Source organism: Euphorbia lathyris, chromosome 5 (genome assembly GCF_963576675.1).
Source record: "Euphorbia lathyris chromosome 5, ddEupLath1.1, whole genome shotgun sequence".
NCBI classification, from domain to species: Eukaryota; Viridiplantae; Streptophyta; class Magnoliopsida; order Malpighiales; family Euphorbiaceae; genus Euphorbia; species Euphorbia lathyris.
This window is the reverse complement of record NC_088914.1, coordinates 10706763-10721595: the sequence shown is the minus strand read 5'-3', so window position 1 is coordinate 10721595 and position 14833 is coordinate 10706763. Positions and strand designations below refer to the sequence as shown.

Sequence of the window (14833 nt, the reverse complement as noted above, 5' to 3'; positions counted from 1 at the left end):
ACAACCGTATGTGAACTCAAATGGTTAAGTTTTCTACTTGGAGAATTTAAAATACCAGTTCAGCTGCCAATACCATTACACTGTGACAATCAATCAGCTATATATATAACTGCTAATCCAGTGTTCCACGAACAAACCAAACACATTGACATTGATTGTCATATTGTGAGAGACGAGTATGTGAATGAGTTTATAGATACTCCTTATGTTCATACAAAGCTACAACTTGCTGACTTCCTTACAAAGCCTATCACCAGTTATTTTATGTTATCGGTTTTATACAAGCTTGGAATGCGATTTGCAGAATCACAAGCTTGAGAGGGGAGTGTAGATTAAATAAGAACAAAATTTGTATTGTATTATGATATTTAGTTTGCTGATGTGGAAACTAAACTCACACTTTTTGTATGACTAATACATGGTCTATATATACATGTAATCAACACACTATATTTCAATAAGATGAATTTCTGTTTTCTTTCTTCTATCTGGTTTTTTCATTTGTACAAGAATGAACTATTTGGCTAAGTTGTTACATCCGTAATTTATAATGAAACAGTTTAGATATGTAATGCGTTTTCAAATGGGTCTTAATTTGATCGAGTTTTGTAATTTTCCCTTCAACTAAAAGAACACAATAATTAGTAGTCAATTAATATAATGGTCAAATGGATTTGGTGAATAGACACATTGATAAAGCTATTTCCTTTTTGTTTTTATTTTGAACGCTTTGGTTGAATTTTCATTTTCTTTCCGCCCTCACCGCTACCTAATTTTTTCCCTCCTAATTACCAATTCCTATATTTCCGCCGGAGAAATGGCGGACAGTCAAGGAAACACCGAGGATTTGACTCTTAGACGCCGTAAGAGAAACCGGAACTTACTCGCTTTAACCGGCGCTGCTGCTCTTCTCGCTGTCACTGCTACCTTTGCTATTTCCGCCTTCAATTCTCATCGCAAAAAGTCAAAGAAGAAAGGTCATTGTCTATCTTTGCTTTTACTTCAGTCTCTGCTTTGTTTTTATGTTCGTTCTATTCTCTAGGTACTACGAATGTCAAGTTCGAATCTCATATATATTACTGGCTTTGGTGCATTTCTTGTTTTTCTTCTTTTCAATAGATCTTCAGGGGTCTTCTGTTCGCGCCAATCTATCTGCTACTGATATTCTGAAATTAGCTGGCCGGATCATTGCCAAGTCTCAGGAGGTTCATGATGCTATTGCTTCTATTCCCCTTGATAAGGTACTTAGCTGTACATTTTTACTTTCCCGTTAAAATTCAGGCCATAAATTACATTTTTTCCCCAATCGTAAGTTCGCTTAGTTGCTCCTTTTGTGTGTGTTAAGCACCAGTTCTGTATTTGTTTCCGTACTCGCTGAGCTGCTGTGCTTAAATATGCAGGTCACCTATGCCAATGTTGTTGTACCCTTGGCAGATTTGGAAGCACATCAGTTTCCGTTGATTCAGTCTTGTGTATTTCCGAAGTTTGTGTCTACTGTGGAAGATGTAAGGAAAGCAAGTTCTGAAGCTGACCGGAGAATAGATGCTCACATTTCAACGTGCAGGTTTCATTTGCTTATTCTGGTCCTTGTATATTTACTATTTAAATTTTTTACTTATTTAAGGTTCGGAATGCAAGAAGTGTGATAATTTATTCTAGACTGAAGAAAAAGCTAATATTCTCTAAAGTATACGCCTGTTATAGAAATATTAAAAAGGGTTATTCAGCATTCAATATTTTGCTTCTATAGACTGCAGCATATGTGAATTTTGTAGCCAGAATATCAGATGAAGCATCAGCTAAATTGATTTTTTTTCTTTGAAACAAGCCAGTGATTAACATGTATACTTTTCTTAGCCTGCTCGGAAAGAGCATGAGTTAAGTGATGAGGATTGTTCCTTGCCATTTTATAAAAGTAGACTTTTTGTGAAAAAGTTCAGTGGGGCATGCTAAATTCTCATTTGACATGTCACAGTCTATGCAAGAATCAACACCAAGTAAAAATGTAACTAGAGGCTGTAGGAAATTATGAAGATGTTGTACAAAGGTAACATGCACTGATATATGATAACAATTAAGATCTTGGAATGGAGTATGGACGTAAAAGATTGTCATGGTTACATGTGAATAAACATTAAGTTGAGCTTTTGCACCTTTTGTGGTGAGTGTAGTTGACAACAGAATAAATTTCAGTTATGTTTGTCATAATCTGACTGGTTATATATGTAATAGTGGAAGTTTATTGGATTAAAGTTTGAATTAATGGTTCATTATGTATGAAACTGAATGCTGACCTATTTTATGCAAGCTGATCAGAAAACGCGAGGATATATATCTTGCGGTGAAAGCTGTTGCTTTGAAAGGGGAGTTGATGAACACTGACGCAAAGCAATATATTAAGTGTCTGGTAAGGAGATTTATTAATTTTAATCCCTTTCATCCTTCAAACATGATTTTTTGATCTAATATGTGTTTAGCTGAATTGCTGAAGACTTGCTTTTTCCTTTGGTAATCTGTAATATGATGTATTTGTTTAATATCCATCGAGCTGCATATCCTATTCAATCCAAGTCTTTCCTGATTAGTGACAGGTCACAGACTTTGAGCGGAGTGGTCTGAACCTTACTGTTACTAAGAGAGACGAAGCTCAACGCTTAAGAGTTCAAATTGATGAGCTAAGCTTGCGATATGTTCAGAATTTGAATGATGATAAAACTTATCTTATGTTTAGTGAAACTGAACTAGCTGGATTACCATCAGAGTATGTGAAGGTATTTTCTGCACTCGTCCTCTCTCTTTATCTATGATGTATATGTGCATAACGAAAGATCTCAATACCTCTAAAGTTTTTGTTGTGGACAAACTGACCATGTTCTGAAGGACACTTTCAGAACAAATCTGTCATTTGAAGTGTTTATATCCGCTTTTTGGTGGAAACCAATCTATAATCTGATTAACCCTAAATACATATACATCAAAGAAACAGGAAATAACCAATATAACTATTATTTCAATAGAATATATGCTTCTTATTTATTAAAGTTTACTGAATTCTGACTTATACTGTTTTCTTTTGTTGAAATGGATTGTCTTCCCTTTAGAGCTTAGATAAAGCTGAAAATGGTAAATATAAGGTCAGAATGAAAAGTCATCATGTTCTGCCACTGCTAGAGTTTTGCAAGGTATGATTCTTGATTCATTATCTTATTTTTGACCGTTAGTTGTGGGTGAATCTGTCAATTATTTGTTTCATGCACCTCATTTTACAACTTTGGATTGTACAGTGTCAGTTTTTTCTCAATATATTTGAAAAACTAAGGACTTATACGTCATGTCAAACATGCAAGATACAATATATATAGGGAGGAACATAAACTATATAAAATAAATACGCAAGAGCACTATCGGCATTTCTTAGTTTCAACTTTGCTTAGTCTTCACATGCTGATATTTGACAATTAGCTACATCTTTTCAAAAATTTTGGAACTTTTGGTCACCATAGTTTTCGTATTTCAGGAAATCATTGTTAGATTGTTGAGTGCGAATAGATAATCAGACTCTCTTCTTTTTTGTTCCGCCTCCAAAATAAGATGGTCTAGGCATCTACATTTGTTTTTGTTGTTGGCTGTTTGGTGGTGTTGCTATGTGTTGCTTTACCTGCTAAAAGTAGAGTGTCATATAAGCAAGTTATACTGAAAGGAACAGGAACATCATCAAAATATATAAGCTGTCAAAATTTAAAAGTTGTATATTCTGTAGAGCATTAAAGATCATATAGATGAAAGTATTGTTAGTTCTTAACATTTGATTCAGCTTCCTCTTTACGTGATTGTAGTCATTGATCTAATAATGACAAAGTTTGAATTTTCTTTCTCTGTGTTATTATTTAATCTCTGATGCAATTTTGACCTAGTTATACTAAATCAAATTGATATTTATTTTGCGCACGTGAAGGTAGGAACAACAAGGAGGACTGTGGTAATGGCATATGGGAAGAGGTGTGGAGAAGTCAATCTTTCTGTCTTAGAACGTTTGGTAATTCTTGTGTTTTTTTTTATGAATTCTGTTCAAGCCCTTTGTCATTTGGGCCAATTTTTTTTTTTGTCATAATTATGAAATTGAACACCATTCGTCCTCATCTAAGCATTTCATATTGCATTTTAGTTGTTAAAAATCCTAAAGGATAATGCCTTTTGTATTAGTTGCATTTATACATGTGCAATTTGATTTATCATGTTGATTTTTGATAGAAATATTTTATTTAAAGAAGAAGACTAAGAATGCATGCAATGGAATATAAGATTTTGAACAGACAAACGTGAAACAAAAGAAAATCATAGATATAAGATAGAAGACACTATTAAATTACTGCTTCTGCTTCCTAATCATATGGGGTAATATTGAAACTTGAAAGACGCTTCTTTGAAAATCCTGAACTCATAAATCTAGAACGAATCCAAAAAGACAATAGTATCTAATAGGTGACTAAATTACAAGCGCAAATATCACCACAAACCTACTTTAGTAATTCCTTTCCATCCCAAATGTTCAAAGTCAGTGGGAAAAGGCATAATTTTAAAGCACTTAGACAATGCTAAATATTTTTCATCTTGAACCTGTAAAAGCAGTGTCACAATGAGAACAAGATACATTATACTTGAGGCCCATTACACCAATCTAGAAAAATGAGTGGAGAATAAGTCTTCCCCTCTCTCTCTCTCTTTTTGCTGCAACTAGTCATCATCAATATTAAAATATAGAATCTTCAGACAAAAAAAAGTGTATGTTCTGGCCCACAAATCCAGTTATTGGATAATTTTCTGGTTTGTTCGATTTCTGATTTATGTTAAAAACTCGTTTAGAAAGAACCCTTTGATCCCTCAAAAATTCTTCTGCTGGAAAATACTTCTTTCATTTTCTTTTTCCTGAAATAAGTAGTAGATAGAACCTGAAACTGCTCCCTAATGCTAACTATTGTAACTACTGCCTAATGCAGTTAACATTTACAATTGCAACTGCTGCCTATTGCAGTTACTAAGAGGATAAGAATTGCTTTAAGACGCATACTTAGGACACTTATACATTGGAGATTGGACACACTGGACATTTATGCACAGGGCAGCAGATCCTTAGAACAGTCACAAGGACACGTTGGTACAGATTATATTACCATGGAAATTGCTGCTTGCTGGCACATAACACCGTCTTTATGGTACTCTGGGCTTCCAGAATATTAGTGGCTGAGTAGAAACAGTGATTTTCTAGTAACAATAGGTTATAATGCAAAGAAAAATCTCTCATAATTTCTCTAGACAATACTTCCAAATACAAAGAAAACATCTCAACAAAGATATATACATCTTACTCTTGAAGAGCTGGAAATCCTTACATAAGGGAATTGTTTTCCCAAGTAAGATGTAGGAAATGGGGGCAGCATACAAACTAAAAAACCTAAGATGAAGAAAGAGACGAGATAAAGAATTTTTAGCATGCTGCTAAATGTCCTCCCAAAATCACATGAAACTCCTTCCACCCCTTTATTTACTGAAACAGAAACAAGATGATAAGGATGGCCAATTTGTGGACTTTGTTCAGTGATACTACTTATTGTTGTGAATTCTTACACTGCTTGTGCATACTCTCAATGATCGCATACCAACGAGGGACAGGTTCTTGTAGGAAGTGGCTTATCCATCACTATACTAGGGGAACATTTTCAACTACCAAAATTTAGAAAACTAACCTCACTCATATTGAAAAAAATGGTTGATATTACATGCTACGCTGACTAAGTCTTCTGTAAAATTTTCCATCTGATGTCACTTTCATGTGACCTTAAGCAAAGATAAGTGACATGGAGGTGCTTGATAGTGGGCTTCAAATAGAGTTATATCATATAGTCCAGGTGGAGACCTTTTGAAGGCCTAGCAACTACTTTTAACAAGGGAAAATTACACAGAAATTCATATTTTAAAAACTATTTACAACTATGTCAAGTCATCATTTTGGATTATGTCAAACTAGTAAAATCAGTACTTTTAATATATTTTAAAAACTATTTTAATATATAGAGGGAAAATTATGATATTCATGTATTTGACCCTTTTAACAATTGAATCTTGAAAGACCCAGATCCAAGATTACCATTTCTGTTTGTACTGTTGTTGGTGCCCTTTTATATTTTTAAGTTTATTTGAGTACCATGTTCTTGCACAAATCTGTTCCCATGGTTTGCCAATTCTAGGAATCTTTACGTTGTTGGAATTGCAATGACATTCACATCAGAAACTTCCACTATCAGCCTCCTGTTTGTTATATTTCTGTATATAATATTGTATGTTATTTGTTTTTGTGCAAGAAAATTAAGAAAGTTATCTCATGGTATTTTTAGGTGGAATTGCGCCACAAATATGCTCGTTTATTTGGATTTTCAAGTTATGCTGATTATGCTGTTGATCTCAGAATGGCAAAGACATCATCAAAGGTTTCAGTTCGAGTCATTTTCTTTAAAAACATTTTCTACCCTTTCCTTATAAAGTCAACCTAAAGTAATTTTTATGGGTTTGATTTCGTCTAGTCTTGTTCATGTACTTAAGTGATCAATTAATGCATAAAGTTACAAGTGATCATAATATTCATTATATTTCTGAAATTGGAATTGCTCCAGACATCAAGGCTACTAGTCGAATTGGGTGTAACATCTTCCTATGTGGTTTTGGAGTTATTATAACCAATTTAACTTTGTGACGTCAAGGAGCTGGGCTCTGAAAAAACTCTGCCTTTTCCTAGAATTTCTTTTTTGGAAAAAGGTAGTTTGATGCTGGTTGCATCGCTATCTTGCCTTGATTGAAATTTCATCATTTGTCAATTAGCTATTGAAAGAACTAGAGCCTTAAATATCTAAATGTAACTGTGAACCTTTATGGTTATTGATGAAGCAAGAGTATAAATTAGATAAAAGTTGGCTTATTTGTGCTCTGTATAAATCTTGGTTTGAATAGGTTGAGTCAGTTGAGATAATTAATGAGTTGTTAATTTAATTGATTTGGGTGGAGGCTTTGCAATATCAATAGTGCCACAAAGATTGTTGACTGTTTTAGGCAGAGCAGTTTCTAATGTTATACTTTGTTCTATTTCCAACATTTTACTCATCAAGCTCTTGTTATTATCAAGTCAGGTTTTTGAATTCTTAGAAGATATATCTGCCACTTTAACAGATCTGGCAACTTGGGAACTCAATGTGTTGAAAGGCATGAAGGTTAGAACTTGTTTGCCTATATCTCCCCATGCAAAGTTTATCTGTTTATTCTATAGTTTCCTTATATACGATTTTCTGGTATCATGATGCTTCAGAAGAAAGAGGAAGGAGAACTTCCATTTGGAATTGAAGACCTATTATACTATGTGAAGAGGGCTGAAGCAGACCAGTTTGATCTGGACTTCCAAGCTCTTAGGCAGTACTTCCCTGTTGATTTGGTTTTATCTGGGATTTTTAAAATAGTGCAAGACCTTTTTGGTAATTGTATATTGTTAATTATTACAGAATCCAAGGTGTCTTCCTAATATCTTGTTTGTGCCAACATACTCCATAGCTAGTGAAGTCTAGTTTTATGTTTCATTTATGATAAATAGTCATAATTACCACTCTTTCTCTACTTTCAACAGGATTAAGATTTCAGGAAATTGCAGATGCTGAGGTTTGGCATAATGACGTTTGCATCTTTTCAGTGTATGACTTGAGTTCTGGTGAACTCTTGGGTTATTTCTATCTTGATTTATATAAAAGGTAGACCTATTATCTCGACTTCTCAATGTAATCATTTAGTTTTACTTTTGTATTTCGAATAAACACTGTTGTGTTATATAACAGGGAAGGAAAACATTGTCATACTTGTGTGGTGGCTCTTCAAAATGGTGCACTATCAAGCAATGGTGTACGGCAGGTGATTTTTTTTTTTTTTTTTTGCTTCCTGCTTTTGGGAAAATTTGGATGTTGAAACTTTGCCTATATAAACTACATTTGTATAGTGCTATCCTGGACTGCAATGGATCCTTAAGAAATACGCAGCACTAACTATTTTATTTTGCAGAAGGCATGTCCTTTTGTTATGTCAGGCAGTTACTTTGGTTCTTGTTTTTACGGTTCTTTCTTTTTTCTAAGAGAAGATTCCTTCAATTGATTTCGGAAAAAAGAGTAGGGATTCAGATTTTTATTGATGCTTTGTTTTAGTTGCATTCAGAAGTTTCCATTCTTCTTTTTCTGGAAGGACGTGTAAGCCTCAACGTCTCTTCTTTCTTTTCTCAATGTATTTTTGTGAATTTGATCTCTGTTTTTTGCATAACAACCAGCAAAAAAAAGTTAACTATCCAATAATAGAAAACTGTCTGTTTACTGAGCTGTCAAAATGATCCACTGCTTGGTATGTTTTGATGTGCTTACTTCAGTTTAAATGCTTGCTTCTTATCTGAGGTTTTTTGCAATCATCTAATTCTAAAGCAAGTATGCACATGATCAATCTAAATAGTCATCAATTTTTTTTTTACTAGATTCCGGTGCCATTACTCATAGCTCAGCTGCAAAAGGGTATTAATGGTCAGCCTTGTTTATTGAGATTCGCTGAAGTGGTTAGCCTTTTCCATGAGTTTGGCCATGTGGTATGTATGCTTTGTTGATTTCATCCTGTTTCATGTCAATCACTTATCCCTGCATCTGATAACATTTGTTATAGTAATTTTAAGATACTTCTATTGATATTGAACTTTTAGGTCCAGCATATTTGCAATCGTGCATCATTTGCCAAATTCTCTGGGTTGCGTGTTGATCCCGACTTTGTGGAAATTCCTGCTCTCTTGCTAGAAAACTGGTAGGCAATTATATCATACTTTGCCTTGTTCTGATTATTTGGACTACTTACCTACCTTGTAATACTTGTGAATCTTCTAGGTGCTATGAGAGCTTCTCCTTAAAGCTGATATCTGGCTTCCACCAGGTGATGCATGCCTTTGATATTTTCTCTTTAAATTTATGGACATTATGTCAATAGGATGGGAGAAATATGGGAGGTAGAGGCACATGGTTGTTCCCTCCTCTTCTCATTAGTGCATGCACAAATGGGAGTGTAAATGTTTCTGGTTAAACACATTATTAGCTGGTTCCTTAAGATCAACTTTTGTTTATGATATCCATAATGTTTATGGTTGTAGGACATAACAAAGCCCATCAAGGATGACATTTGCAAGTCGCTCAAGAGATGGCGGTATTTTTTTGCTGCACTTAAATTGAAGCAGGAAATACTTTATTGTAAGTCATACTATGTTCTTGTTTTGGGAACTAGTGACTTTATAATTTACTTGGAATATTATCGTTGAATTATGTGTGAGATATGTTTAAATATGCATGCAGTTTTATTTACAATCCATTTCTTTGTAATCGGCCCGGCGACTTTGTGTTTCACTGGAAGTGGTCATTTATTGGTTGTCTCTATTTGATATTACTTTAGTAATGTAGTTTTGGATTGCTTGAACAATTTATGCAAGGTTCAACAAAATGGAACTAAGATTTTCTGAGAATTTGGGTTGAGAGCATTTAGGAATTTCAAGAAGTTGAATGTTAAATTTTCAAGTCTGAGTGAATTTATTGGGACATTCTGTTTTTGGATTATTGATTCGGATTGCACATGAAAAATAGAAGACTTCATAAATTGCTATGATTTTTTTTTTTCTGGCAATAAAATATTGTTCACTTTCTTTTTTTGCCTTTTGATGAAGGAATATGTGGTGCTGGATTGATCTCTCCCGATCTTCTATTGGCTTATTTCTTGCACTTATCCTGCATTCAATTCTATTGACAATATATCGCAGTCACTAAATATCCTTTACTACCTTGTTATACTTCAAATGAAACATGAAATATGCCATCTACCTTCCAAGAATCAAATCTTCTTTTGTCCTGAAAGTCACTTACAACTAGAAGTGCCAGATTCTTCATTATTATGTCTGAAGCTTATATTTCCCTTGCCCATCACGATAACATTCACTCAATATATCTTGTGTTTTTCGTGTTGATCAATTTTTTGTCGGCAACAACATTGACTGATTTGTAACAGCTATTTTGATTTAATGTATGGCATGGTTCATATTATTGTTGAAAGTACTGTAATTCTAAAGTATGTTATGTTAGATGTACATGTAGTATGGTCAAGATCAGTTCAATGTCTCATAGTGACTGAATAATAAAGAAAACACCATGAGATAAGGAAAGCTCGGATTGAACATTATTGAAATCGTCTTTTTATTAAAAAATTCATTGTCCCTTCCTATTTCTTCGAATAATTCAAATGTGCCTGTGATACTAGGTCTGTTTGATCAAATTGTATATTCCGCGGATAACGTTGACATTGTTGAGTTATTCAAGCATCTCCATCTGAAGGTAAACAGGCTAAAAGTAAAATAATATGCAGTAAAAATTGTGTTTATAATTAGAATACCTGGATCATCAGAATCGATTCAACTTTGTTTCTCCAGGTCATGTTAGGTCTACCAATGTTGGAAGGGGCCAATCCAGCCTCATGTTTCCCACGCAGTGCCATCGGCTATGAAGCTGCTTGTTATAGTCGCATTTGGAGTGAGGTTTGACATTCTATTTATAAGTTTCCTCGTAATTGGTTTAGTTAATGATTCCATTGTCGGATGTGGATGCTTCATTTTCCATCACGTAATCCCTATAAAAACTTGTTACTGATTCCTGAAATGTTTTCCAGGTCTTTGCTGCTGACATATTCACCTCAAAATTCCGTGATGATCTTTTGAACCACAATGTTGGCATGCGGTTTAGGGAAAAGGTAAAATACGATAGCCTGCATTTCAATTCTCTCTTTTGGAATGCCTTATTCTGAAAAGGCGAGCATTATTGTCACAATCAATTAGTTTATGAGATAGGCCCAATTTATTCTAGGGACACTTTAGCAAATAAATCTTTTATGCCAATTTGGACTTTGGAAAAAACTAGGGGAAATTGACACGTGTCATTATGCAAAGCATGACAACTATGCATATTCAACTAATAAGAGCATGATAAGTGTTGATGTTCTGGAGAACCGGGTCCTCTGCTGGGATGGTCACCCTCCGAATGTCCAAGCCAGTATATTATAGGAGAGATTATATTGAGACCGTAGAGAAGGGAGCCCCATACTCGTTTTTTTGGGGTATATAGCCTCTGACTAAGTGGAATATCTGGACTTTAGAGTACCCCTATCTTTACAGGCTAGTTGAGCTTTTCTGAATTACGTCTATCAAGATAGGGCTCCTGGTCTTTTTATCTGCAATAATATCAGACAAAATTCTCCAGAAGTACAAGTCTAGAATCAAAATCGGCTAATTTGGGCTAAATTGTTCCTCATATACGAGTTCAGAAGTTGAATTGTGATTTTGTCATTATAAACTCGTTAGTTTATTTCTGCGGAAGATTTCGGATTGGAAAAAAGCATAATTAAGCCTATAAACTTTACCAGTTTAAGGATCAAGCCTCTGATCAATTATTTTTCCACATTGAGCCATTGATCATTGATTCTGTTATGAATCAGACTCTTGTTTAATTTTTCCGTCGAGTTTGGGCCCTACAAATTGTTAGGGCGATTCAGCCAGTTGACATGGACAAATAAAAATAAGAGTTTCTTAACCAGGGGAGAAAAAAAAAAGTAAAAAAGAAATTATAGAAATTAATTTCCATATTGAGAAATTGTGTAGAGTAAAATGCTATGTGCTACTTATTACGTAGAGTAAAATACAACGATGGCTATTCCATTTGGACAATTATTTACTACCGTTACGGAACTCGAGTTCTCCCTATAATAATAAGGGATGTGATTCACACAAAAAAAAAAAAAAAAAAAACCAAAATAGGTCTTGGGTAAGTATCAATTTAGGTTAACGTTCAAAATAGCATTAATATAGGCTTAACGTTTACAACATAATATCAATTTAGGCTTAACATTTACACATAGCATCAATTTAGGAATTACTAACAGAATGTGACATGTCATCCGTTAAGTCTGCCAACTCAGCGCCACGTCACATAAGGTACCAAAATAGGCATAAGGTTTGTAGAAAGTATCAATATAGGTTTCACGTACAAAATATTACCAATATAGGTTTAACATTTACAAAATAATACGAATTTAAGCTTAACATTTACAAAATATATCCAATTTAAGTTAAATGTTACAATTAAATTAATCATATTATATTGTTTCCTTATTAACTTTATATGTTATCTTTTTATTTAGTTGTATTTTCTTATTTATTATAATATAATTAATTTGTATTTTTGCCCATTAAGATCTTATATTTGTTTTTCATCAATGATTCCGTGACTCCTAAATTCCATGCCTCATGTAATATATGCAAACTAAAAGTAATTGAATATCCACAATATTTCGAACATTAGTTAAAATAATATTGATGTGTCATTAACACAACACAATTCAGTCTCAATTGTGACGTTTAGTTTAAATTGGATATATTTTATAAACGTTAAGCTTAAATTCGTATTATTTTGTAATCGTTAAGCCTATATTGGTGTTATTTTGTACGTGAGGCCTAAATTGATACTTTCTACAAACCTTAGGTCTATTTTGTTACCTTACGTGACGTGATGCTGAGTTGGCAGACTTAACGGATAACGTGTCACGTTCTGTTAGTAATTCCTAAATTGATATTGATGCTATGTTGTAAACATTAAACCTAAATTGATATTATGTTGTAAGCCTATATTGTGCTATTTTGAACGTTGAGCCTAAATTTGTACTTCCCAAGACCTATTTTGGTACTTTATCCCTAATAATAACTTATTCTACAATGCTTGCTATTCCATTTGGACAATTATTTCACTACCTTTACAGAATTCGAGTTCTTGCTATAATAATAACTAATACTGTTTATATGAATGATGCAATCTTTGATCTACATTTGTACTTTAAACCTTGTTTAAATGCACTGTAGGTACTGGCCCCGGGAGGAGCAAAGGAACCGATTGAAATTTTATCAGATTTTCTCGGAAGGGAACCATCAATTCAGGCATTTATTGATTGCAGAGCTGAATATGGCTTACAATGTTAATTGATTGATGAAATCTGCCTCTGGTGAGATCTGGTGATCAAAATTTTCTCATGTAGATTATCTGTATTTTCGGTTTGACTTATAACCCGTGTGTTGTACGGGATGTATAATATTATTTAATAAATTTTATGATTGATAATTTCAACATTATATCAATTAGGTAAAAGATAATGTAATTTAGTATAAAATTTGAGAAGATAAATATAAAAAATATTTGACTATTTTATGTATCATTTATTTCAAATCAAAATATATATTTTTATTTCACTTTTTTTTATTGTAATTAAATAAGAATTATAATTGTTTTAAATACTAATAAATATTCATTAATTAATATAAATAAATTTAGAAATTAAATATTATTAATTAATATAAAATTTAAATGGTAGTGGTTTGGGATTCAAAATTTCTTCCGATCATTCTTGGTTCCTTAAGGATACTTGAATTGGTGAGAGAGAATAATGTGCATCTTACATAGCCAGAGAACTTTTTCAACATATGAACCGGTATGAGCTCTAAAGGAAAATACTTAATAAGCATAAATGTCTTTTTGATATTCTACTATTACACATAAATTTTGAAACACTATTAAATTAGTGTAACCTTTTTAGTTTCAAAACGATCGAATTTAGGTGTAAACTTTTCAATTTCCAACATAGAAAAATAGAGTAAAAAAATTATTATAAAGAGAATTATGATTTTTTTCTTTAATTTTTTACACATCACAATTAATGTGATGTGTCAAAGTATAGAAATACATTTTGTCTATACTTTTATATATACTAGTTGCATATTCGTGCGTTACGAGGATTAACTTAATATTTTTATATTTTTTATATTAATTATTTTCAACAATGTTTTTTCTGTAGTGATAATAATTGTTGATCACGGTTGTAATGAAAATTGCAAATTGCAAATAAATTTTATATTGTTGAGATTGAAACAAATTATTATCATTATCAAAATAAAACATTGAATGTTGACATAGTTATTGAGCATTTAAAATCAAAATTGTAGTTATTACTGTAATGTTAACTTATGCAATATGTTGATTAGTTATAGGAGAAATATTTTTAACAAATTAAAGGAGGTATAAACATTAAAATGCCAGTTTACAAAACAGTGTAGTAGTTCGTTTTAAGATGGATGAATAATTTTGAGTTCGTCTCATTTAATTATTCAACCGTGTCTATCTTATCATCTATTTTATTTGTCTAAAACTAATTTTAAAGATTACATTTTGTTCTCTTAATTTTTTTATTTGATTATTTTTTCAATTATCATAGTTTTGTATTAATAGTAGATCATATCTGTGCTGTAAACGTCCGATGTTTAATTTAACTTGATTTGCATTCTAGTGCATTTGAGAGTACAATAAATGGATTATTGAGAGAGAATGTAAACCATTTCACCTTTAATGTTGCAAATGTCAAAAATTTCTCCAGCAACGTGTCAACTCTCATGCAAATAACAATTCGCATGAGAGTTTATCGGCCGATCAAGAGAGAATTTTTCAATCCCTTCAACCTATACATCAACTTTGAAATTTATAGAGTTGTGCTCCATATCCGTGCAACTGATAATACAGATTGTTATACTCTAATGGATGATATACCAAAATTATTAGTTACTATATAACATCAATCATAATAATTCAAAAGCTTTTATTCACTCCATAGAGAAACATAGAGGCCATAATCAAAACAAACCAAAAGT

General features: G+C 32.7%; 1 protein-coding gene across 1 annotated transcript; it reads left to right on the top strand.

The window, feature by feature from the left end:
- Positions 1 to 728: 728 nt before the first annotated feature.
- LOC136229044 (probable thimet oligopeptidase) lies at positions 729 to 13338 on the top strand. The gene is made up of 20 exons (XM_066017582.1): positions 729 to 977; positions 1120 to 1241; positions 1401 to 1564; positions 2317 to 2407; positions 2592 to 2771; positions 3102 to 3182; positions 3956 to 4036; positions 6393 to 6485; positions 7179 to 7259; positions 7355 to 7517; positions 7667 to 7787; positions 7872 to 7944; positions 8549 to 8656; positions 8768 to 8865; positions 8946 to 8991; positions 9206 to 9302; positions 10357 to 10430; positions 10526 to 10630; positions 10762 to 10842; positions 13001 to 13338. The coding sequence occupies exons 1-20, from the start codon at positions 818 to 820 to the stop codon at positions 13115 to 13117; spliced, it is 2136 nt and encodes a 711-aa protein (XP_065873654.1). The 5' UTR covers positions 729 to 817; the 3' UTR covers positions 13118 to 13338.
- Positions 13339 to 14833: the final 1495 nt, after the last annotated feature.

Coding starts and splice junctions, on each gene's coding strand:
- LOC136229044 (XM_066017582.1), top strand. CDS start 818: ATGGCGGACAGTCAAGGAAACACCGAGGATTTGACTCTTAGACGCCGT. Junction 2,772..3,101: donor TACCATCAGAGTATGTGAAG/GTATTTTCTGCA, acceptor TCTTCCCTTTAG/AGCTTAGATAAAGCTGAAAA. Junction 7,518..7,666: donor AATAGTGCAAGACCTTTTTG/GTAATTGTATAT, acceptor TACTTTCAACAG/GATTAAGATTTCAGGAAATT.